Below are 25397 nucleotides of genomic sequence, written 5' to 3'. Positions count from 1 at the left end.
ACCTGCCTGATTTCTGTGGTGGTAGAGTTGGTAAAACATTGGAAAAGGATGATATTACTGTTCCACTGCGATTTGTTTACAAGATCCAGCAATAACACACCGATTGATACATTTTTTGTTGCTATATTTCTCATACAAATTTTTTAAATGTTTATATGACTATGACGACACTGATCCATCCTCTTCTTCCACCATGGAGGAACATGGGCATTCCAAACATTCTGTGCAAGGCCCCTATTGGTCCTATGTTTATTACAGCATATGTATTTCTAGCTAATTGTTCCCACTTTGTCTTTTCAGGAAAAGGACATCCCAGCGACTGAGTCGGTGTCTAGTCTACAACTCTCAGATATGCGCTCGTCACATATCCCCAAATACAAGGTAACAGGTTTAAAAAAGCCACTGTCAAAATGAATCCCTCCTTCCCTGGTCTTAAGACGTACTGGAATGGACCTGATTCAGCCACCTCCTCCCATTCACTTGACAGGTATGGACCAGCTGTTGCACTTGCCATTAGCTGTGACTTTCGAGTCACATTTGCGACTAATGGCTGTGGATAGTCACGACTAGCTGTTGGCTATGATAATGGCTGTGACTAGTCAAGCAGTTTGTTAAGAGGTTAGCATTTTAGTCAAATGTGGCAACGTGGGTCTATGTGGTCTTTGACAACTGGCTTTCAACTTGTTCCTTTGTTTAAATTTTGTTTCATTTTCTGTATAGTATGTAGGTATTTTCTTCTTGAAATGCACCTTTAAATCAAATGCATTAACCTAATCATTAAAATCACTGAATGTGTGGTTGACAAGTTGTAAATGTAAGTTCAAACTGTCCAAAATGAGCAATCGGTAATTGTCCATATTAAGCACATATAAATTAAAAGAACCCACAAATCATTTATTTAATTAATTCATTGGTACCCATGTGGCAGTGAATATAGTTAAGTAATAATGGTGTTTTGATAGGCTTCCCCTTAACAAGGAGTTTCTCTCCACAGCTGAGAGTGTGACTTTATAGAGTGTTGGAGAGCTTTGGAGGAAGCTGATTGCACAAGTGGAAACAGCTGTGAGTGAACTGTTCTTCTTCTGGTGTTATGAATGGCCACTTCCACCAGGGTGTGCAAGTCCTCCAAGTATGTTGTATGTAGTATGTTGCACATACTGCAGATCCATGTACTGAACAGTAACCTCTGTATGTAATATAATGTATACTTTACATATGTAGTACATACAAGGCCTATATTTATTGCCTATATTTATTGTAACATAATATAACCAATATGGCATAGATCCTCATCTGAACCTTTGTTTACACTGTTTATTTTTCTCACATTTTCATATTCAGAGTTAATTATAATGTTTACCCTGCTCATACCTGTATCTCCCCTCCCTCCTCCCCCATGCTGCTATGACAGCCGTATTCCCCCAAGGGGATCAATAAAGGAATATCTTATCGTATCGCACACCTGGGTCTATGATTAGTGACTCCATATAATCCAGAAGCAAGTAAGCCAACCAACCAAAATCGAATCCATGTTCACGAAAGCCACAAAAGTCACGCTTAAATGTTTTAGTTTAGTCCAAGTGTGTGTGAAATTTGCCCCTATTGTACACTCAAAACTCCAGAGGAACAACAAACATACCCCCAAAGCACTATGACCCCATGCCCTGCCCCTAATCACATGTCACACCGTTACAGCTAAATCATTCACCTGCATTCACATGCTGGCAGCGTAATAAGGCTGTTCGAAGGAGGACAACAGACCAGGATAAGGATCTGTTATAAAGACAAAGGGAAATATTTGTCTGTGTTGAGAATTATGGAGTTCTCTAGCACACTGATCCTGGCAGGTCTCGTCTTGGCCCTGCTGTGGGTGTTTCGCTTGAGGAACCAAAGACGTTACCACTTGCCTCCAGGACCCAGAGGATATCCACTCATAGGAAACCTGCCGCAGCTCGACAAGCGAGCGCCTTTCAAAAGTCTATTTAAGGTGAGAGTTTGATCATGATGACATTCACACATGAAGATTAAGGTCAGTCTGTGATCATGTCAAACATAATCCAGCAAGAAACATTAGTCCAAATGAATAGCCTCATATTGTAATATATAACCTAGTGTTTCAGTAAAACCCTAGTTGCTTTTCAGCCCAATTAATACTGTAAAACCTTTTATCCCTGTCCTGCTTTTGTTAGTTTTGTTCACTTTATACACTCCCATAAACAAGGGTTCTACCCCCATGCTCACTGGTGACCCAGACACCAGAAAAGTATTCATTATAATGAAAGGGGAAGGCAGCTGGCAACGTATAACTACGAGCAGACAGCATCTATCTATCAGCTGGTGAAGTTGACTAGTAGAGCAGACAGCATCTATCCATCAGCTGGTGGAGTTGACTAGTAGAACAGACAGTATCTAATGTATCTATCAGCTGGTGAAGTTGACTAGTAGAACAGACAGTATCTAATGTATCTATCAGCTGGTGAAGTTGACTAGTAGAACAGACAGCATCTATCTATCAGCTGGTGAAGTTGACTAGTAGAGCAGACAGCATCTATCTATCAGCTGGTGAAGTTGACTAGTAGAGCAGACAACATCTATCTATCAGCTGGTGAAGTTGACTAGTAGAGCAGACAGCATCTATCTATCAGCTGGTGAAGTTGACTAGTAGAGCAGACAGCATCTATCTATCAGCTGGTGAAGTTGACTAGTAGAGCAGACAGCATCTATCTATCAGCTGGTGAAGTTGACTAGTAGAGCAGACAACATCTATCTATCAGCTGGTGAAGTTGACTAGTAGAGCAGACAGCATCTATCTATCAGCTGGTGAAGTTGACTAGTAGAGCAGACAGCATCTATCTATCAGCTGGTGAAGTTGACTAGTAGAGCAGACAGCATCTATCTATCAGCTGGTGAAGTTGACTAGTAGAACAGACAGCATCATCTGGTGAAGTTGACTAGTAGAGCAGACAGCATCTATCATCTGGTGAAGTTGACTAGTAGAGCAGACAACATCTATCTATCAGCTGGTGAAGTTGACTAGTAGAGCAGACAGCATATATCTATCAGCTGGTGAAGTTGACTAGTAGAGCAGACAGCATCTATCTATCAGCTGGTGAAGTTGACTAGTAGAACAGACAGCATCATCTGGTGAAGTTGACTAGTAGAGCAGACAGCATATATCTATCAGCTGGTGAAGTTGACTAGTAGAGCAGACAGCATCTATCTATCAGCTGGTGAAGTTGACTAGTAGAACAGACAGCATCATCTGGTGAAGTTGACTAGTAGAGCAGACAGCATCTATCTATCAGCTGGTGAAGTTGACTAGTAGAACAGACAGCATCTATCTATCATCTGGTGAAGTTGACTAGTAGAGCAGACAGCATCTATCAGCTGGTGAAGTTGACTAGTAGAGCAGACAGCATCTATCTATCAGCTGGTGAAGTTGATTAGTAGAGCAGACAGCATCTATCTATCAGCTGGTGAAGTTGATTAGTAGAGCAGACAGCATCTATCTATCAGCTGGTGAAGTTGATTAGTAGAGCAGACAGCATCTATCTATCAGCTGGTGAAGTTGATTAGTAGAGCAGACAGCATCTATCTATCAGCTGGTGAAGTTGACTAGTAGAGCAGACAGCATCTATCTATCAGCTGGTGAAGTTGACTAGTAGAGCAGACAGCATCTATCTATCAGCTGGTGAAGTTGACTAGTAGAGCAGACAGCATCTATCTATCAGCTGGTGAAGTTGACTAGTAGAGCAGACAGCATCTATCTATCAGCTGGGGAAGTTGACTAGTAGAGCAGACAGCATCTATCTATCAGCTGGTGAAGTCCTGCCAGAAAGCCCAGAGACCGCTTCAGAACAATAGGACTCTGCACTTAACCCTTTCACTGCCGCACTACAGTAGTGTGATAGTAAAGGGTTAACCTTCTGTAGTGTGGTAGTGAAAGGGTTAAGAGAAGGATCTTTTAAGATGAGGAACAAAATCGTAATCATGACATTTGTACACAGGATGTTGGTCCAACTGTGATCCAGCAAGAAACATTAATCTAAATATAATAATAGCCTTAGCCTATTTATTATAATGATACTTCAATAACTCCTAGATTAGTTTCATCTCCATCAGCAAGGAATCTGTAGACTTGGAGTTGCTTTAAAGAAAAACCTTTATTCCTGTGACTGCTTTTGTTAGTTCTTACGTGGTGTTAGTTTAACTTTGAACAGTTTTATTTGTATTTGCTCCTGCTGCTTCCTGTCTCCCATGGTGAAGCCCCTCCCCTTCCGTATCCCCTTTGAATTGTGCCACGAATTACACATTTAAAAAGTGTAATTGTCAGCTAGTTAACTTTACGTTATAGCATCAAAAGCTCTTGATAAATGTTAGCTAATTTGCAAGTCAAGCAACTTTTCAAATTGGGCTGCTTTCATGCTCATGTTGGTTCTTTTCCCGTGTGGAAAAACTCATTTTCTATTCTGGATCAATTAGACGAAAGAAAGGTTTAGATCTCAAATAGGTAGGTTAGTGAAGTAGATAATAATAAACTTTATTTGTATAGCACTTTTCATACAGAAGTTGCAGTTCAAAGTGCTTCACAACAGTAAAAAATACAGGCATAAGCGAGCATAAAAAAAGATAGAGAGGTAAATCACAGTGTTTCACATTAGGATCTAGCATTCCAATAGGCCTTTCTGTTTACAGTTTCATTCAGTAATACAAATAATAAACAGAGTAAAAACAAAGTGCGGTTGGATTCAGTTTAAAAATAGGCTAAAAATTATAAAATAGAATGGACATACAACAGGGTATTTAACATACAACAGAGCAGTGCATCAGTAAGAAGTAAAAAGTGTGATAAAATAGTTCAATTTTGAATTACAACAGAGCAGTGCTCTTAAAATTACAGTGCATAGAACCGACACATGAATTTGATAGGAAGTGTAGGTAGGGTAAGAATAGTGCAGGTAAAGTACAATTTGTGTCAGGATATCCCTGATGTTTCATTTAAATGCCTGAGCAAAGAGATAGGTTTTAAGCTGTCTTTTGAAGATGTCTAGCGAGTTGGCTTCCCTGATGTTTTGGGGTAGTTTGTTCCATAGTTTTGGGGCATAGTTGATAAAGGCTGCATTACCGATCCTCTTTTGACTGTTTCTGAGAGCCTCTAGTAGTCCAGCAGCTGATGATCGCAGTGTTCTTGCTGGCCTGTAATTTATTAGTGTTGGCGATGTAGCTAGGTCCCTGTCCATTTAGAGCAGGGGTCAGCAACCTTTTTGACATGGAGTGCCTGTTTGAAATATAGTTGTAACTAGTGTGCCTCAACAATATTCCATGCATCGTAAATATTTTTTCTCATAATCAGGTATTTTTTATGATAATTTTTACATTATTACATCATTATCGTTATTATTAACAATATTATTATGATGGTTGTATCAACCCTAAATCTGAGTTGGGGGGGGGGGGGGGATGCAATGCAGACAAACAGCTGCATACAGTGCGACCATTTCACTCACATTTGCCCATTCATTTTTGGACACATCACACACCATCGGTGTGTGTACTGTACGTGGGCTGTCATAGCTCCACCTACAGGCCTAATGGAGAACACCAGGAGAACACCAGGATGTGAATGGAGGGTGAATGTGAGGTATATTGTGTAAATAAGTTTTGATTGATCGCAAGACTACACTGTAAAAAATATATAATAATAAGTTACCAGAACTTAAAAATATTGAGTTCAGTTACTGTGCATTAAGGTTTTCAGTTTTCAATCCATAATAATCCAGAAAAATAAGTACACAACCACATTATTTCAACCTAATAAAACTATGTTTATTGTCATTGTTTTAAGAACACAAGTTGACTTGGTAATACTCACATTTTGAGTAAAGAATATGGCTTTTAACATGTGCAATGTTCAATGAAATAGAAAAATAAATAATAAAATTAGTTGATTAATCCCACTGGTCACAATGGTGACCGTAATAATGTTTTTGTTATAAGGCTCTGCAAATGTTACTGAATGATGTGGCAATGTATTTCCAGCTAAATTGAAATAATAAACAAATAAAGGGTCTCAATTAAATATGTGGTAGTAAAAAGAACCTGTGGGAGGATTTCAACAAGATAAATGCGACAACAGTGCAAAATATTTCACTAATATTTCAAAGCAAAAAAAAAAAAAAAAATTACTGCTGCCCCCTGTGCCTATGCAGGCACGCGTGCCTAAGGTTGCCTACCCCTGATTTAGAGCTTTGTAAGGAGAAGGACCATGACAATGATGACAATGTTATTGCTTTTGGTTCTGAAATATTTCCCTATTTTCCCTTTGCTCACATAAAAGCAAAATGGCTGCCGTGTGAATATGGTCAATGGGCAGGAAGAGAGGAAAGAGTTTGTTTGTTGTCGTCCTCCAGCTCAGTGAGCGCTACGGGCCGGTGATGACGGTGTACCTGGGCCCTCAGCGGGCCGTGGTTCTGGTGGGATATGAGACTGTGAAGGAGGCCCTAGTGGAGCGGGGAGATGACTTCTTGGGCAGAGGGCCAATTCCATTCCTAGTCAGAGCTACCAGGGGCTTCGGTAAATACACCTCCTCCCTGCACCTCACTAGTCAGAGCTACCAGGGGCTTCAGTAAATACACCTCCTCCCTGCACCTCACTAGTCAGAGCTACCAGGGGCTTCAGTAAATACACCTCCTCCCTGCACCTCACTAGTCAGAGCTACCAGGGGCTTCGGTAAATACACATCCCAGCTCTGCACCTCACTAGTCAGAGCTACCAGGGGCTTCGGTAAATACACCTCCTCCCTGCACCTCACTAGTCAGAGCTACCAGGGGCTTCAGTAAATACACATCCCAGCTCTGCACCTCACTAGCATCTACACTGCAACCACTGGAATACAACTAGTCAACTAGTCAGAGCATCAGGTAGGTCTCAAGTAGTCAGAGCTCAAGTAGTCAGAGCTCAGGTAGTCAGAGCTCAGGTAGTCAGAGCTCAGGTGGTCCTCAGGTAGTCCTCAGGTAGTCCTCAGGTAGTCAGAGCTCAGGTAGTCAGAGTTCAGGTAGTCCTCAGGTAGAGTGGTAAACATAGTTTTTGACCGCACTTAATTGTCAGTTTATCTCAATTTACAAAACCTTTTTGTTTGTTTTCTAGTTATACAAGCTAGTTGTGAAAATACTTTTCTTTCAAATAAATCTTGTTTATTTTTATAAAATACGTCAGATCTCTGCATACATCATACCTGGAGCCTCAAGGCAACTTTGGTTGGATTGCCTATAAACTCTGTGTTGTAGAGTTTCTTCCAGTTCAAGTCACATAAAAATAAAATAAAATAAAAAGTCTCCATTCCTCCTCCCAGGCTTGGTCATCAGTAATGGAGAACGCTGGCGCCAGTTGCGGCGTTTCACCTTGATGACCCTCCGAGACTTTGGGATGGGACGCAAAGGTATGGAGGAGTGGATCAAGGAGGAGAGCAAGCATCTGATAGCTCGCATAGATGGCACTCAAGGTACGTGTGTGTGTGTGTGTGTGTGTGTGTGTGTGTGTGTGTGTGTGTGTGTGTGTGTGTGTGTGTGTGTGTGTGTGTGTGTGTGTGTGTGTGTGTGTGTGTGTGTGTGTGTGTGTGTGTGTGTGTGTGTGTGTGTGTGTGTGTGTGTGTGTGTGTGTGTGTGTGTGTGTGCGCAGTGCGCACGCATCTCCATAGACAGGTACGATGTATTCAGGCTTCACAAAATATCTGTTTATAGGGTGAAAACTTTGTATCTCCAAGAGGGTCAACTGTTTAGAAAAATTTAAAGAAAAAACAACCAAATGTTCTCACCTTGACGTTATACACTGGGTATATATATATATATATATATATATATATATATATATATATATATATATATATATATATATATATATATATATATATATATATATATATATTCTCACCGTGTATATATATATATACACATCTGTATACTATATCTATAACTGTACATATCCCTTACCTACTGTTACTAGTTATGCTGCTGGCCAGTATGACTTACTATTATAGTCTTTATACCTGTATCACTGTACATATTAATACTACATACATCTGATTCCAGTAGTTTATACCCATTTTAATCACCTGTACATTGTATTGTATATTACTATTGCACTTTACTGTTACATTTGCACTCTGGTTAGTGTCACGTTTTAGACTCGGATACGTGAAAGTTGTAATAAGATATTTAAAGATAAAAGAGTTGAAACACTTTTGATGGTATTTATTATAAAAAGTGAATAAGCAAGGTATTATAAAAAGTGAATAAGAAGTGAATAAGCAAGGTACAATTGAAATCAAGTTGGTACAACCAGCCGGCCGTGTAGAAAAGAAAAACAGTCAAGTCATTGTAGTCCAGTCAGTGAAGTCCAGTCCGTCCAGCAGTCTCGTCCGTGGAGTCCAGTCAGTCCGTCCAGTCCGTGAAGCCGTGTCGAGTGGAAGTCAAACAGAGAAGTCCCTCCTTCCCTGTGAGGGTGTTTTTTATTAGCTGCCCCAATAGTCCAGTGTGTATGTGGTCTCTGTCCTGAGTGCATGTCCTGTGTCTTGTGTATTTGTCAGCCTGTATGTCTGCCGTGCATGCGTGCGTGGTACGCACATTTACGTGCACATATGTGCGTGTGTGTGTCTGTATGTCTTTATTGATAACGATCTGTGATTGATGGAGAGTATGGTATTTGACCAGTACCTGACCAGGATTTTTATAATCCTTTGGGCGGTCGTATATTAGTGACTTGTGGCCTTTTGTGACAATGAGTTGAATTATTTGATCTGGGCTAATCTGGTGAGACCCCTCACCAAAGGTTCTAATGGACTTAAGTGGATACACTGATTGTGATCTGGTCTGGAGGTTTGCCAGATGCAGCAGTGTCCAGTGTGAAGTCAATGTGTGTGTGTGTGTGGAGTGAGAGAGAGAGTGAAGGGGGAAGGGATGTGCTTGTGTGTCTCTGGAACTCTTGCTCTGGCTGTGTTGTGTAATTTAGAATAGTCTATTGTCTTAATTCAGTATTATTTATCATTAGATGCCAAACTTATTTTCGTTGTTCTGTACTTGTGCTGTATAATGATAATTTTAATCTAATCTAATCTAATCTAGAATGAGTTTCCTGGTCCTCAAACTTGACCACAACATAGTAAATGACAAAAACGTTCAATCAAGTAAGAACAAGAAAATCACAAAATAAATTCTAGTTTTTGCCTGAAGGCAACAATCTGCTGTAACATACATGTGATTATGATGAGTGTCATAACAGACACACAGTGACACGGATGCTTCACTAACGGTGTTTCTACCTTCCTGCAGCCACAGCGTTTGATCCTACCTTCTTCCTGAGCTGCACCGTGTCCAACGTGATCTGTTGCATGGTGTTCGGCCAGCGCTTCAGCTACGATGATGACCACTTCCTCAGTCTCCTGAAGATCATCAACGAGACCTTGAAATTTGGCAGCAGCCCCTTCGGTCAGGTAAACGCAAGGGGAGCATGTCTATGTTCCCTGGGTCCTATGTTCCCCGGGTTCTATGTTCCCCGCTTTGATTGATTGATAGATTGAAAATTGCCCTGATTCCAAACTCTAACCTTAACCAGTTCAAGGCGGACATTAATAATTAATAAAATAATAAAAATTTATAAAATTTTCAATCTATTAATCAATCAAAGCGGGGAACATAGAACCCGGGGAACATAGGACCTGGGGAACATAGGATGATCCCAACGCAAGTACCAAGACAGAGGGAAAGGACGATGGAAGAACATCCATTCATCTGTGCCGGTCCACTGTACAGAGAATGCTATTTCAGTATAATTAGGGAGGCCAAACGTTCTGCCATAATGTAATCAAATGAGAGCTCCGGTCACAATAACTTTCAGAACGCAGTTTCGGTCCTTTTGTTTTTTCGGGCCACTTCCTCACAAAAAGCTAAAGTCCCAGACGATAGAACAAAGGTTATCTTATAACCCTAGTTATATGATATACTGAGTGTTTCGCTCTGCCTTTGGGATGCATTCGTAGCTCATGGCACCTAATGTGCCCAGCTGAAAAAACTTTCACCTGCACCTTTACATCTACCACCGCCACACCCACCCCGGGTCCCATAAATCCCGGGGCGGGACGCCTATTGCTTAATAACAGCGCAGCAGTGCTGCTTTTGCTTCCGCGTTTTCCCTGATTGGCTGCGCCATGCCCCGCATGATTCCCTGACATGATTTTTTTTTTAACGTGTATTCTTTCGCCGGTTAAGGTTAGGCATGGTTAAGGTTAAGGTTAGGCATTGTTTCGGAGTTGGTTAAGGTTAGAACGGTTAAGTTTAGGCGCTGTTAAGGAGCTGGTTAAGGTTAGAGTTTGTCTTAGAGACAGCCTATTTCCGCACTGCCGCTCTCCCGCGTTGCTGCGGTCACATGGTCAAATTGTCACATTCTTGCACTGCTGCGCTGTTAAAAAGCAACACGCGGGCGGGACCCATATTCCTCCTTCCGAGTCTGACTTTCACGTGAGAAAACAGCCAAGGGTCCTCAGGGCTTGAAAGCTAAACGCTCAGCCAGTATTCATATAACTAGGGTTATAAGATAACCTTCGTTATATTTCATTACTGGCCTCGCATTTGGGAACTAAAGGCTGATAGACGTCCCCCCTGAGGTCCCTTACGACCATCAAGGCAGAGAGGAGGGTCATATCCCCACACTCGTCCTAACGAGGAGCATAGGACTCCGATCCACTATGCGTAATAGGGCACAGCCACCCTAGGACGCACAACATGAGTGGAACCGTGTGTAATCACCCCACGGTCCACATCACCACACACTCCTGCTAGCCCACCTGGTGGCAGGATGCAGGAGAAGTCCCGGTACTCAGGACTGCATGAGAGACAGAGCTCTCAGAGCAGAGGGCAATGCCATGTGACAGGCATTGTTTGGACAGCGCCTTACCCGGCCACTGTAACAAACAAATAGTTGACAAGCCCAAGTACTCCACCTGCTGGCTGGGGAGAGGAGTACTCTTCTTCCAGTTCACAGCAAAATCGAGGCTGGCAAGGTGTTCCACCACCTGCCTGGTCTGAGACTTGGCGACCTCCTCCGACCGGCTGAGGACCAGAATGTCGTCCAGGTAGAATACAATTCTTATTCCCTGACGACGCAGAGGTCCCAGCGCGGTTTCCAAGCACTTGGTGAAAGTGCTTGGAGAAAGTGCCAGAGAGTAACCGAACGGCAGTCTCTGGTATTCGTATGCTGTTCCCTGAAAAAGGAAGCGCAGGAATTTCCTGTGAGGAGGGAAAATCGGGATGTGAAAGTATGCATCCTTCAGGTCTATGGAAGTGAACCAGTCTCCCACTCTGACTGCACGCAGCAGGTGTTTGACGGTCAACATCCTGAACCGTCTCACCGAGTATGGTTCAAACCAGGGTGAGGGTGTTTGAAATTGCAACACGAGCCCCAATCTCAGTGTTCTCTCTATCCATACCGACATGTGGCACTTCTGTAACCACACGTGGTAAAAATCGCAAAGTGGTCGTGTGGCCAACTGGCGCTGACCTGCTAAGAATTGTAGATAGGAGTCCCGATCCCTCCCGCTGTGCATTGCAATTGCACCCATGGGGGGACCCAAAAAAAAGGGGGGGGTTTGAAACTAGGGGAACCCCCAACGTCATCTAATTTTTCTTACCCAGAGGACGGATGGCGCCGTTCCCCCATTGAGCTGTGTCCCATCTTCGTTATACACTGGGGATCATCTGCTCTGCGGCTTGACATACACACAGTGCGATCTTTACTATTCTGTGAATAAAAATAATCACTTTCACACTCGACCCTGTAATGATATTACTATCATCCAAATTACGAGTGCTCCATACACCGCTGCCTCTGTTAGGACCTGTGGTCTGGACGGGGGAAGGACAAGCGTAATACCCAGCCTGGCGAGGGCGGGGCTGGGGGAACCGGCGCTGTGACACTACGTCATTGTGACGCGGCCGGGGATTCCCTCTCTGATGAGTGGAGACCCGCTCCGTCATCATGTGTAGCGTCAGGCTGGTCCGGAACACACGCCGAGCGTGTGGTAGAGGAGCCTTCCGAAAATACAACATTCTCACACACAGACTCAGGCCTAGCAAGGACCATGGGTATAAGCCTCTGCCATGAGAAGTGATTTGTCGGGCCACTTACGTTTCCCGGCAGGAATAGTAACGTGGCCCAACGCCAGAGGAGGAACAAAGCCCCTATTTTCGTATCACATACAAGGAGATGAACAAAGAGCTTTGCTAGACACAGTGGAATGAAGGCGCCGGTCTAATCCCCGGGGGAACCACGCACTTCATATTCGCATGGACCTGCAACCGCCCGGGTCTGTCGGTACCTCGGGCCCCTTGTCATTGTTTCATTTTGCGCTTTGCGTGCCAGGGTGCCCCGGGCAGGGGTCGCAAAGCTGCTGGTCAGAGGTCTCGCAGCAGCCGCTGACGAGACAGTACTCTCCCCTCTGGTTGTGGGGTGGCGTGGGGGGCCTGGGTATAGGCCGCCGACGACTCCTCTGATAAACCTAAAAGTCCATCCTCGGAGAGGGGGGCCATGAGGAGAGGGATCCTCCTCTCCTCCTCCAGGGGCGACTGCTCCAACCAAAGATGTCTATGCATCAAGGTTGTAAGCGTCGTCACTCTCCCTGAGGCTATAGCTTGCAGCTGCGTTAGGTGCAGTATAACCTCGGAACCCTGAGCGAGGGTCTTGGCGTCGTCTGGGCCCAAGATCCCTCCGCCCGACACCACCTTTGACAGAAAGGCAGCTAGCTGAGCAATGTTAGTCGCTGCTGCCAGGTTCTGTACCGTGGCGGTATAGGCCTCGTCGGCCCACTCAGCCATCTTCCGGGCCGAATCGCCTCCCAGTGTCGGCTTCCGGTCGGGGTGCCACTCCACTATTTCTGGGCAAAGGACCAAGGCGAGCGGCTTGTCTAAGCACGGCACGCTGGTCCTAAGCCCCCTGACCCGGCCCTCTACCTGTGTAAAAGGTAGATAAGCCTCGGTCAGGCCCTTAACACTCGACACCACCTGTCCTTTAGTGACATAAGGGTTAATCGGGGGAAAACCCGGACACAGCAGGCCCTGCCCGCTGCTCGGGTCCCCTCCGAAGCACTTCTCCACCATGCCATCGGCCGGCGGGGGTACAGGGAGTGGTACCCCGTTGGCTGCGGCCGCGATCGCCATAATACTGGGGAAAACACGTGATAACATTGCTTGTTGTTTGCATTCCACCATGTACAAATACAGCAGTGACGGCTTCAACGCCGCATGCCGCCACGCCCGGCCTTACCTGAGCACGACGTGGTTCGACTACCGCCTGCCGTGCGTTACTCTCCAGACATCTGCCGGAACGGCGACGGTGATCTGAAGAAGGTCCATGACGCGCGTCGGGCACCCAGCGATTCTCCATCTGGACACGCTGGGGGAGTCCTGGAAAGGACTTCGGTAGTTCAATATTCTTTTCTTTCTGTGTTCTCTTCATTACTCCTAGTATCCAAGTTCTTCACTGTTTAGCAGATGCGTGTGAGCAGTCTTCTCGCATGAAAAAATGAAGGAAGGAAGAAGTATGGGCCCCGCCCCGGGATTTATGGGACCCGGGGCGGGCGTGGCGGTGGTAGATGTAAAGGTGCAGGTGAAAGTTTTCAGCGGGGCACATTAGGTGCTATGAGCTACGAATGCATCCCAAAGGCAGAGCGAAACGCGAGGCCAGTAATGAAATATAACAATCAACCACTTAAATTGTAGCCAACCCCTGTGCGCACACTATGGCGTTTGTCGGTTGATAATTTGTTGGAGAAATGCCTGTCAAAATTGTGTCTGTGTTATTCATTTAAATGGCTACTCCCTTTAAATAGGAGCCAACAACGAGGTTTTTACATCCCAATGTTGCCCCAAGTCTCGACTATAACGGTGTGAAATCGGATTATTCTTTCCGTTTGGGACTTTTTTGTTTTTAACCAAAAGGCGATATATATATATATTTTTTATATATATATATATATATATATATATATATATATATATATATATATATATATATATATATAAATGCTTCCATTTGTTTGTTTATAAATATGTGGGCATTGTGTGTGTGTGGGGGGGGGGGTCCAATTACCCAAGGGGGGCCTAACTGAAAAAGTTTTGGAACCGCTGCACACTACTATTCGAGGGATGTTTTGATGGCTTCCGTTACCGTACTCTCACAGCTTCTTTGTGGGTCGTGGGCCCAAGTCAAGTCAGGGAATCAAATTGACCTGGATGCACATAATTCATCCTGCTTCTCTCTGGTTCTCCACAACAGCTCTACAATGTCTTTCCCTGGTTAATGCAACGTCTGCCAGGCTACCAGCACACCGTCTTCGCCAATATTGAAGAACTGAGAAAGTTTATCATGAAGAAGGTGGAAGAGCACCGGGAGACTAGAGACCCCAGCTCTCCCAGAGATTACATCGACTGCTTCCTCGCCAGACTGGAACAGGTTTCTTTCTCTCTTTTCCTGTTTTTCATTCATTCATTTGTTTATTTGATATAAGATCAGCAAAGCTCTGCTTCATACAATTTCCACTAGGCACACACTTAGGAGTTGGCCCAGTATAACCTCAGCCTCAGTGTTATACTATGGACCATAGTATAGGGCAGTGGTTCAGGAGGTAGAGTGGTTGTCTGGTAATCAAAAGGTTCCCAGTTCGATTCCCGGCAGTGTGTCGAAGTGTCCTTGAGCAAGACACTTAAAACTGATGAACAGGTTGACACCTTGCATGGTCGCCTCCACCGTTGGTGTGTGAATGGGTGAACGTGAGGCATAAATTGTACTTTGGATAAAAGCACTATACTGTATACATGCAGACCATTTACTAATGAACCCATAGGTGTAGTTTTATATAGGGACACTAGGGCCATGTCTCTACCAAAGCCATAGTTTTATATAGGGACACTAGGGCCATGTCTCTACCAAAGCCATAGTTTTATATAGGGACGCTAGGGCCATGTCTCTATCAAAGCCATAGTTTTATATAGGGACACTAGGGCCATGTCTCTACCAAAGCCATAGTTTTATATAGGGACGCTAGGGACATGTCTCTATCAAAGCCACATAGTTTTATATAGGGACACTAGGGACATGTCTCTACCAAAAGCCACAGTTTTATATAGAGACACTAGGGACATGTCCCTACCAAAGCCACAGAAACATGAATTCTCCCTACCAAAAGAATTGCAGAGTGAAAGCTGTAGTTTTAGTTTTATAATTATATATAATTATATTTATATACTAGTATTATAATTATATATTATTATATTATATTTATATAATGGCATTATAATTATATATTATTATATTTATATAATAGTATTATGATTCACAACATCGTGGTCTTGCAAAACGGAGCCTTTTTATCGGTTGTGAAAGTGTAGTTAGAGCTGCATCAAGCTGTCCTAGTATCTGTTGTGAAAGTGTAGGTAGAAGCTGCATCAAGCTGTCCTCCTAGTATCTGTTGTGAAAGTGTAGTTAGAGCTGCATCAAGCTGTCCTAGTATCTGTTGTGAAAGTGTAGTTAGAGCTGCATCAAGCTGTCCTAGTATCTGTTGTGAAAGTGTAGTTAGAGCTGCATCAAGCTGTCCTAGTATCTGTTGTGAAAGTGTAGGTAGAAGCTGCATCAAGCTGTCCTATTATCTGTTGTGAAAGTGTAGGTAGAAGCTGCATCAAGCTGTCCTCCTAGTATCTGTTGTGAAAGTGTAGGTAGAACGCTGCATCAAGCTGTCCTAGTATCTGCTGTGAAAGTAGGTAGAGCTGCATCAAGCCTCCCTCCATCCCAGTGAGTGCCTCACAAGCTCCATCACAGCCGCCCACTCGTTGGTCACGTTACTCTCATGATCGCTTCATCAGCAACAGAGGGAATTCTGATTAGCAGCAAGTAAGTTTGAAGTTCTCCAACATTGGGGATTAAAATACAATATGCTAGTTTTTTTTGTACTCACAGTTGTATCAATGATAATAGTTTGTCTGATAAATGGCTAACTGTAAACTGTATGATGTTAGTTTCACCAAAGCTTTAGTGCTAAAAAAAAAACTGTATTTACACTAAAATTAGTGTCCCTACTAAAGCTCAAACCTACGCCCCTGATTGAGCCGTCTGGGGCAGTTGGGGGTCTGCCTTGCTCAAGGGCACTTCCACATTTGTTATTGGGGGAGCTAGGGGGAAAGCTAAAGGACCATGGTTGGACAGCAATTAAACATTACAAGTTGAATGTTGATCGGTGGTATCCGGTGTGTCTTCTCGTCACATATTAGCATTAGTCTTATTGTTCCCACTTTGTCCTGTTAGGAGAAGGACATGCCTACAACGGAGTTCCACTATGACAACCTGGTCTCCACAGTGTTGAACCTGTTCCTGGCAGGGACAGAGACCACCAGCACCACTCTCAGATTTGCACTCAGTGTACTCATCAAATACCCAGACGTACAGGGTAGGTGACCTAGTAAAGAAACACTGCCACCAAGAATCTGACTGCCTGGTGTGAGGGCTCATTACACCATATTTTATCTATTTATTACTAAAAGACTTGCACTACATCCCTACCTCATTTTAGCATTTTGAACTTTAGTTTGTATATTGTATATTTTGTATATTTTTAAAAATAAATTTTACTGTATGAAGCACAATCCCAGGGGGCTCATACAGATTGAGTGATTGATTGATTGAAAATTGTATTAACAGATTGCAGAATGGGTACAATACAGTACAGCTCAATACACACAATTGTTAAGGGGATGCAGACCAGAGAAATACTTTCGTCTTGTTTACATCAGGGTCCCCCATTTTCAATTCATCATAACATATATGACATACATGACATACAGGTAGATAGTACTGTTACATTTAGACATTTATCTTATGACATACCAGAGTACAAAAATAGTCTAAAAAGAGAGTATATACATTTGAGGGGGAAGAAACTGTACATCGGAGGAGGTGGGGTGGGGGTTGTGTAGGTGGGGTGGGGGGAAACTGTAATGTACATGTACCTTATATGTGACAAATGAAACAAAACTTAAACTCGAGGACTTAATTCAACCACCTTCACTCCGTTTGACGACCGATAAACAAATATTTGACACCTTGCTGCTTTCAGAGCGAGTGCAGCAGGAGATCGACACGGTGATCGGACAAGAACGTGGCCCGAATGTGGAAGACAGGAAGTCCCTCCCCTTCACAGACGCGGTGATCCACGAGGTGCAGCGCTTCCTGGATATTGTCCCAATGAACGTCCCTCGCTGTGCAATGCAGGACATCTCTTTCAGGGGCTATACGATCCCCAAGGTAAACCGCAGTGTTATGTTAAGTTAGGATTACACGAGCGAGACGCAGGATGCTCACTGAATATATCATGAAGAACCACCACACATCACTGTAACTTATACAAATCTGTCTGTACACTGGCCATCGTTACTCTCCACGGGATTGGCTTACACTCATTTACAAAACCCTCCTTGGTCTGACCCCTCCTTATTTATTAATACACCTGTTAAATCTATACCCTATAGGGAGGTGTAGTGGTTACGTCATTGTTGTTTCCGGCCGGTCCACCTCGCTTGAAATTGCAATGTATTTCCAATGGACACATTTCCAAAAATCGTCTTGTTTAAAACAAATAAAGCATGAACATTGGCACGGTGTACCTTTCTGTGTGTATTCATCCACAATGTATAGCTCAACATGAAACAATTCGCAATTAATCGTAAAATAATTACGTATAATTTAATTTCAACCAAAAATGCTTAAACAATAATGTTAGTGATAGAAGGGAACTAGTTTTGCCAATGTTCATGAGGCAGAATTATTACAATAGCCGATAATACATTTTCCCAATGATAAATCCCAATACGGGTGGGCCGCGCAGGAAACTAAAGTGACGTCAGACTACACCTCCCTATAACACCAGAGCTGCTCACCATGCTCCCAGAAGTTGGAACGAGATGTAAAAGACTTTGAAAATGGACAAATTGATCCCCCTCACTACCTTTAACACTTTCAGCGCCAGCCATTACCCTTATCCCTGTAGCTAATGCGCCAGCTTTCCATAGCCTATTTTCACTGTGCGTCACTAGGTTTGGAGAGCTATAGGCCTATCTATATTCTATATTATAGCTATGGAGACAATACTATGGTCATTTGACAGTCACTTTCTCCCGTCGAACATGCAAAAAAGAGATAATTCTTTCATGTATATCTTCACGCGTTATCCCGTGGTGAATATTGTATAGTTTAGGAGTGATCTGGGCTAATTCCTGAAAAGCTGAGTTATAGGGCACTATGTGAATTTAGCTCAACCAAGGTGGAATTGGCACAACACATGCATCGAGGGGCCATGGACGCGTTTCAATGTGATCGGGTGAAGCGTTAAGACTTGCCTGGACCAAAATTCTCCGCCCGGAGGACATTAGATGTGACACACAGTCTGGAACAGGGTTTCAAAGGGTGGGTGATACTGCCACCTAGCAGGATCTGGCCAGTACTGCACTTTTGGCGTCTCAGTATGGCTTTCAGTGGTAACATATAGGTCTACAAAGTGAGTGTAATATTGATATTAAAATCAAATAAAAGAAAAAATGATCTAAAAACGTAATATTACGTTTTTGGCGCCCAACGGTTGGCGAGCAAACACGTAATACTACGTGATTGGCGTGAATTAGTTAAGGACACCTGCCACCGTCACCCAGCCTTTTAACTGTAATTTGTCTGTTCTGCTTCATGTATTACATACTTTGTAATTTTATTTGGTTGTTTGTTTGATGTGTGTTTTAATAATTTCTCTTACCTCTGTGGTACAGTATATGTGTCATCTGTCTCTTTTCTATTTTATTGTCCTCTCGCTAGGCCGTCATTGTAAATAAGAATTTGTTCTTAATTGACCTGCCTGGTTAAATAAAAATATATACAGGTAGTACATTTACATTTTGTCATTTAGCTGACGCTTTTATCCAAAGCGACTTACAAGTTCTGTACGACAAGTCAGCAGGAAGGGTACAACTCTTTCAGCTGAGTAACAATGTTCATCAAACAGTGCTTAAACCTGGGTGCTGCAGTATTGAGTGCATAGACACAAGACATATTAGTATTAGTAGTAGTAGTATAGTAGTACGTTCTAATATATGATGTTCTCATTATACAGCACTGAGGTGTAGTGTAAATATAAGGTGGTCTCATTATACAGCAGCACTGAGGTGTACAGTGTAAATATAAGATGTTCTCATTATACAGCAGCACTGAGGTGTACAGTGTAAATATAAGATGTTCTCATTATACAGCAGCACTGAGGTGTACAGTGTAAATAGAAGATGTTCTCGTGTCTCAACAGGGCACAATAATCCTTCCCATGCTGCACACTGTACTGAGAGAAAAGGAGCAGTGGGCCACGCCCTGGTCCTTCAACCCCCAGCACTTCCTGGACCACAATGACCACTTTAAGAAAAGCCCTGCATTCCTACCATTCTCAGCCGGTAAGACACGCACCTAATAAATAAATGCATAGGAGCGATTTAAACTATATCAGTATAGGGCTGGGAAGTATACAGAATATGAAGGTATACCGTCATGGATCCATGCAAAGGTATGGGGTTTCGCTTTTTTAATTTTTACTTTCTCTTTTTCCCCCCTTTTCTTTTTCCATCTTTCCCCCATCCCAATGTTAGTCGTTATGCCAATTCACAATCCCCTACCTGGTCGTTGCGTGCTCTGCCCCCTAACGTCGGTCTGGGAGGGCGGAGACTATCACATGCTTCCTCCGACACATGTGTAGCCAATCCCCACTTCTTTTCACCTGGCAGTGTGGACTCTCACTGGGGGGGTGTAACGTGTGGAAGGAGCACACTACCTCCCCCAGGACCCGACCTTGCTGTGCAGGCGCTATGACCGATCTGTAGGAGTCGCTGTTTTACAACGACCAGGACCCACCCTCGCCGGCTTTTCCCACCCGCTAACACTGCCAATTGTGTTAGTATGGACGGTCGGCCAAGCCGGAAGCACCACAGCTGGATTCGATCCCACTGTCTCTGTGGTGGTAGACAGACGCTTAGTCCGCTGTGCTACCCGGCCGCCCCCATGGGGTTTTGCTTTACCTTCATCCACCATATATATATATATATTGTACAAAATAAATAAATATAAACAAACTGTATATTTTTAAGTTAATCAAAAAAGGTTCATTGCAGCAGTATTTAAAAAGTTAAAGAAAATAGACCATTTTGAATGAAATAGGATATTGGCAATTGTATTACAAGATAAAGATGTAAAGAGAAGATGCCATATCACAATATAATTTGCACTGGAAAACTATACCGTCAAAACTAAGGAAAATATTGTCAGTAATGCATTCATATTTCTCAGGAAAAAAACCGAACAAAACTTTGCCCGACATTGAACTCCCTGTGTGTCAAGTGGCCTTTACCCTATTCTGATCAGTGTTGTACGTAAACTGGTGAATCATTGAACCTGAGAGACGACAGTGCAGTAACACTGTGGTCAGTCCAAGTGCACACGGCTCTCCTACAGCGCTGTGCGTCTCTCTCCTCAGGGAAGAGGGCCTGTGTTGGAGAGCCTCTGGCTCAAGTTTCAGGTTTGTTTATTTGTCATAATAAAATACAGAATACTTTAACCCTTTGGTTGCCGAAAACAGAGATCTACGTTTCTGTGGCCCAGCGGTTGAGTGCCGTTCACGTAGATCTACGTTTGTTTCGTTATTTCTTTTATTTGCTATTGACATTGAGGCACCTTGTGCATGCTGTACTGAATGTGTCTGAGATCGCAGACGGTCAATACCGCCGCCTAACGCCTTGCGGCCGGTATTGCACATCATTGGAATCCCTCTGGCTGGGGCTGTGCATCGATCTAAGAAGTCCGGTCCAGGGGCGGCTAGGTGGCGCAGTGGGCAAGGCGCTCGCCACCAACGCAGGAGATGCTGGGTTCGAGCCCAGCTCTCTGCGTTGCTACCAGCTTGGCTGGTCGTTCATACTAATACAATTGGCAGTATTAGGGGGTGGGAAGCTGGTGGGTGGGGATCGGACGTTGTGGACAGCGACTCCTACAGGTCGGTTGGTGCGCCTGCGCAGTAGAATCAGGAAGCGACGAGGGCGGCGTGTCCCTCCCACGCAGACCCCCGACGCTGAGAGATTGCGCTGTGCAGGTGAAAAGATGTGACGGCTGCCTCCTCGAGTACCGGAGGGGACACGTGATGCAAGGCTTCGTCCACATTGCAGCCAGCTTGTGGGAGGCATGGCCTAACAACGTTCGAGACAGGGGAGGGTAGAATTGGACAATGCGAAATTGGGGACGGGAGACATTTTTTTTAAAATGGGGAGAAAAAGTAGATAAAAAAAAAATAAAAATACGGTCCGGGTTTTCCTTATTGGGCATGGGGAGCGGTTATAACACACAGTTTGGGGACACTGGATCACCGTGGATTCATGTGTTTTGATTGATACACGTTGGAAAGACGACCGCAATCAATATTTGGAATGGCGATCAGGAATTGGATTATTCTTTTTGCAGTACATCAGAGACCAGGTAAGGACTCTATATTACCAATCTTGCGTTGATCTGATATTTCCCCCCCGCGATTTCTCTGTGTCTGTGTAGTGTGTGTGTGTGTTGTGTACCGTTGGTCACATCACGGCACGGATGGGCGCACCGCTCCAAGCCCCCTTTCATGCGTGCATGGTGAAAGATAATACCGATAATGTAGCGTTGATTTCAGATTGATTGTTGATCCAAGCGAGGAATGGCAACGTGTTTACTGAATTCCAATAAAACGCTGTTTTCGCGTCTTTTCCTGGGATTACTCAGAATCACTCAAACTACTGTATACTCATATTCACCATGGTATAAAACGGAAATGTACGGATGAAAAAAGTATCTGTTTTTTGCATGTTGACTGGAAGAAACTCACTGACAACCGAAAATGTTATTATATCCATAGCTATAATATTTAATATAGTTTTTAGCACTGCAAACACGCCATTCTCCCCATTGAATAGGTACACTGGCACTGACGGCCCACAGTGCCCCCTGCTGCCTGGCTTGTTAAGATGAAATGCTTGTTTCTGTATGAGCCCCCGAGAGTGTGCTACATACAGTAAAAAAAAAGTAATTAAGAAGTAAGTAAAGGAATGTTCAGTCAATATACATAGTACGAGTAACAGTGAGGTACAATGCAGAAATGAGATAAGGTACAAAACTTAGGGTAAGGTGCAAATGAGGTAGTGCAAATCTCTTTAATAATAGATATATAGAGTGAGTGGTAAGGTGAGTGTTTGTTTAAAGTGAGTGTGTACATGTGGATGTGTGTGCAGTGAGTGTAGATGGTGGGTTGTTTGTTACATAGTGTCATTGTCATTGAGCATGGAGGTCTGACTGTCCCTGGTGTCTCTCCTCAGGGAAGAGGGCCTGTGTCGGAGAGTCTCTGGCTCGCATGGAGATCTTCCTGTTCCTGGTGTCGCTACTCCAGCGCTTCACCTTCTCCTGCTCCGGAGGGCCCGGCAGCGTGGACCTCAGCCCCGAGTACAGCAGCTTCATCAACATCCCTCGCAAGTACCTCATCATCGCCACCCCCCGGTGACCACACGAGGAACTGCAGCTTCGCCAACATCCTGCGCAAGTACCTCATCATCGCCACCCCCCCTGGTGACCACACGAGGAACTGCAGCTTCGCCAACATCCCGCGCAAGTACCTCATCATCGCCACCCCCTGGTGACCACACGAGGAACTGCAGCTTCGCCAACATCCTGCGCAAGTACCTCATCATCGCCACCCCCCGGTGACCACACGAGGAACTGCAGCTTCGCCAACATCCCGCGCAAGTACCTCATCATCGCCACCCCCTGGTGACCACACGAGGAACTGCAGCTTCGCCAACATCCTGCGCAAGTACCTCATCATCGCCACCCCCCGGTGACCACACGAGGAACTGCAGCTTCGCCAACATCCTGCGCAAGTACCTCATCATTGCCACCCCCCCTGGTGACCACACAAGGAACTGCAGCTTCGCCAACATCCCGCGCAAGTACCTCATCACCGCCCCCCCCCCCCTGACCACACAAGGAACTGCAGCTTCGCCAGACCACTGCACTTCCACGTTACATTGAGCTCATGAGAGAGAGAGCGGGGGGAGAAAATGAATGAATGTGGATGAGAGCCTTGACATTAAGTGGTTGTAGCTACGGCTGTGCGGGTGCTGGAGACATGATCCAATAGACTTGTATACGCCTGAGTCTCCTGAACACGGAGAGACCAATCTCAAGTCGATCGGCACTTTCTTGGCCGAGCTGTAGTCACTTTTTTCGCACCACTTACGTCAAGGCTCTCATTAATTTTCTCCCCCGCTCTCTCCCCCATGATTTCAGAATACCGGAAGTGTTGCGGTGGTCTATCCCCCGCAAGGACCTCACCATCACCACCCCCCCCCCCAAAAACCCTCTTTTCCCCCCTTGGGACAGTCCTTTATTTGATAGCACAGTGAAGAGTGACAGGAAGCACAGGGGAGGGGAGAGAGCGATAGCGAGAGAGAGAGAGAGAGAGAGAGAGAGAGAGAGAGCGCACGTGTGTGTGTGTGTGTGTGTGTGCGTGCGGGGACGACACGCGACACAGCCCGAGACGTTGCGATTACACGCATACGCTCCTCAGCGCGGTGAGACACCAGGCCGGCAAGCGGAGCATCTTGAGATGAGCTCGGACTGTAAGACAAACACTAATGTATTCCACAGAGTCATGACGGTAATCTGATGACAGGTCAAGGCCGGTGATCGGTCAAGCTATGTGTCGAGACTCAAGAGATGACCCGTCACTTCGGTATATCATCCCCGGTCTTTGTCACTATGTAACCGAGTAAAGGTTCGTGTTTGACCTACAGTGGGGGATCGCTGTCGGAGACAATGATAAAGGGGACAGATGCAAGAGAACCCATCAAATTACGCGGGAAGTATCGATTTTCTTCCCGGGGCTTCATTTGCCAGCTTTTCCAGGTTTCTCATGCGTTTCTCGTGTGGAGTTTACTATACCTTTATAAGTTTACAATCATAATAGAAATGCATTACAGAGAATGTACTGTAGTGTTTATTCTAAAAGGGGTATGAGCAGATATCGGCCAGGGGATGGGTTGCTGGGGTTAGAAATGTACAGATTCCAGTTATATATATATTTTCTTCTTTATAATAAAGCATATCCTAAAATTAATTACAAATAAATTAAAACAATGATGTCTCATTGCTCATTTGTTTTCTCAAAACGAGCACATACTATAGATGAGAAGCTGTGTCTACCTGACGACTACTGCATTGGATACTATCTCTGCATCAAAACACAGGAAAAACAAGTGCTTTTTCTTCTTTATTCAAGTGATTGATGGCACACCGGTGATTTTCACAAGAACTACTTTGCAATTCAAAGAGTTGTGTATTATTATACTGCACGTTATCTATCACATTCTCAGCAATTCCTCAATTTGTAATAATTATACAGTACATGTTCTTCTCTGGATATATGTTGATTTTGCCTAATAATTGTCTGACCCTACCTCTACTACGCCCCCAAATAGCCATATTGTTCACTGATGGCTGTCGGCTTGTTAAAACTCCTACCCACTGTATCCTGTACAGTTTAAATATACTTTCAAATACCTCCATATTGGTATGTATACAACAGTGCACAAAGCACAACATTCCTACTGTGCTACCACCATTGCATTCAACGGTTCGTTGCTGATCTCGCAGTCCCTGTGGTTGTGGAGTCTGGAGTCCAGGACCCTCTCTGTGGAGTCCAGTCCCCTCTCTGTGGAGTCCAGGCCCGTCTCTGTGGAGTCCAGGACCTCCTTCGGTTAGATGTTAGGCAGGTGATGATCATATCTGTGCTTCACCTGTTTCTTGACATCTGGTGCTGGTGAGATGTTGCTGCTTGGAAGGTGAGGTAGGTACTGAGGCTAGAGGGAGAGCGAGAGAGGGAGGGGTGAGAGAAGAGAGTGAGAAGGGGGGAGAGAAGAGAGGTTGGTTGGTTGTGTAAAACAGGACTTTGGTATTGAGAGAGAGAGAATCACTATTTGACATATCAGAATCAGAAAGGTCTTTATTGCCAGGTAGGTTTGCACATACAAGGAATTTGTTTTAGTCGTTTGGTGCAACATTAACAGACAATTAAGGTAGAATAAAATTAAATGGAATATATAAACTAAATTAAAAAGTACAATATAATATAGGACAGGGCTGTACAATTGTGCAGGATGCAGTAGAATATATACACTAAATTAGAATACAAATACAGTGGAATAGAATATATAGCAGGGCTGTGCAGTATTGTGCAAAAGGTATGAGCAGTGTCACGTTCAGATGCA

At 44.2% G+C, this 25397-nt stretch overlaps 2 protein-coding genes across 2 annotated transcripts in view; one reads left to right on the top strand and one right to left on the bottom strand.

Moving 5' to 3' along the window:
• Positions 1 to 1816: 1816 nt before the first annotated feature.
• Positions 1817 to 22633, top strand: cyp2y3 (cytochrome P450, family 2, subfamily Y, polypeptide 3; the record flags this gene model as incomplete). Its single annotated transcript, XM_084325430.1, has 9 exons — positions 1817 to 1987; positions 6411 to 6573; positions 7352 to 7501; positions 9333 to 9487; positions 14323 to 14499; positions 16345 to 16486; positions 17153 to 17340; positions 19379 to 19520; positions 22452 to 22633. The coding sequence occupies 9 exons, from the start codon at positions 1817 to 1819 to the stop codon at positions 22631 to 22633; spliced, it is 1470 nt and encodes a 489-aa protein (XP_084181556.1).
• Positions 22634 to 24865: 2232 nt separating this feature from the next.
• The window catches only part of LOC311230428 (cyclin-dependent kinase-like 4), a gene marked incomplete at its 5' end in the record, with an annotated part of 33286 nt that continues 32754 nt past the window's right edge, over positions 24866 to 25397 (bottom strand). The window contains one exon of the mRNA XM_084316702.1: positions 24866 to 24989. Coding sequence (XP_084172828.1) covers positions 24888 to 24989 — 102 coding nt within the window. The 3' untranslated portion in view covers positions 24866 to 24887. The remainder of the gene's footprint in view (positions 24990 to 25397) is intronic.

Source organism: Notolepis coatsorum (genome assembly GCF_963971535.1).
Source record: "Notolepis coatsorum genome assembly, chromosome: 1".
Lineage (NCBI taxonomy): Eukaryota > Metazoa > Chordata > Actinopteri > Aulopiformes > Paralepididae > Notolepis > Notolepis coatsorum.
This window is presented reverse-complemented; position numbering and strand designations above follow the sequence as displayed.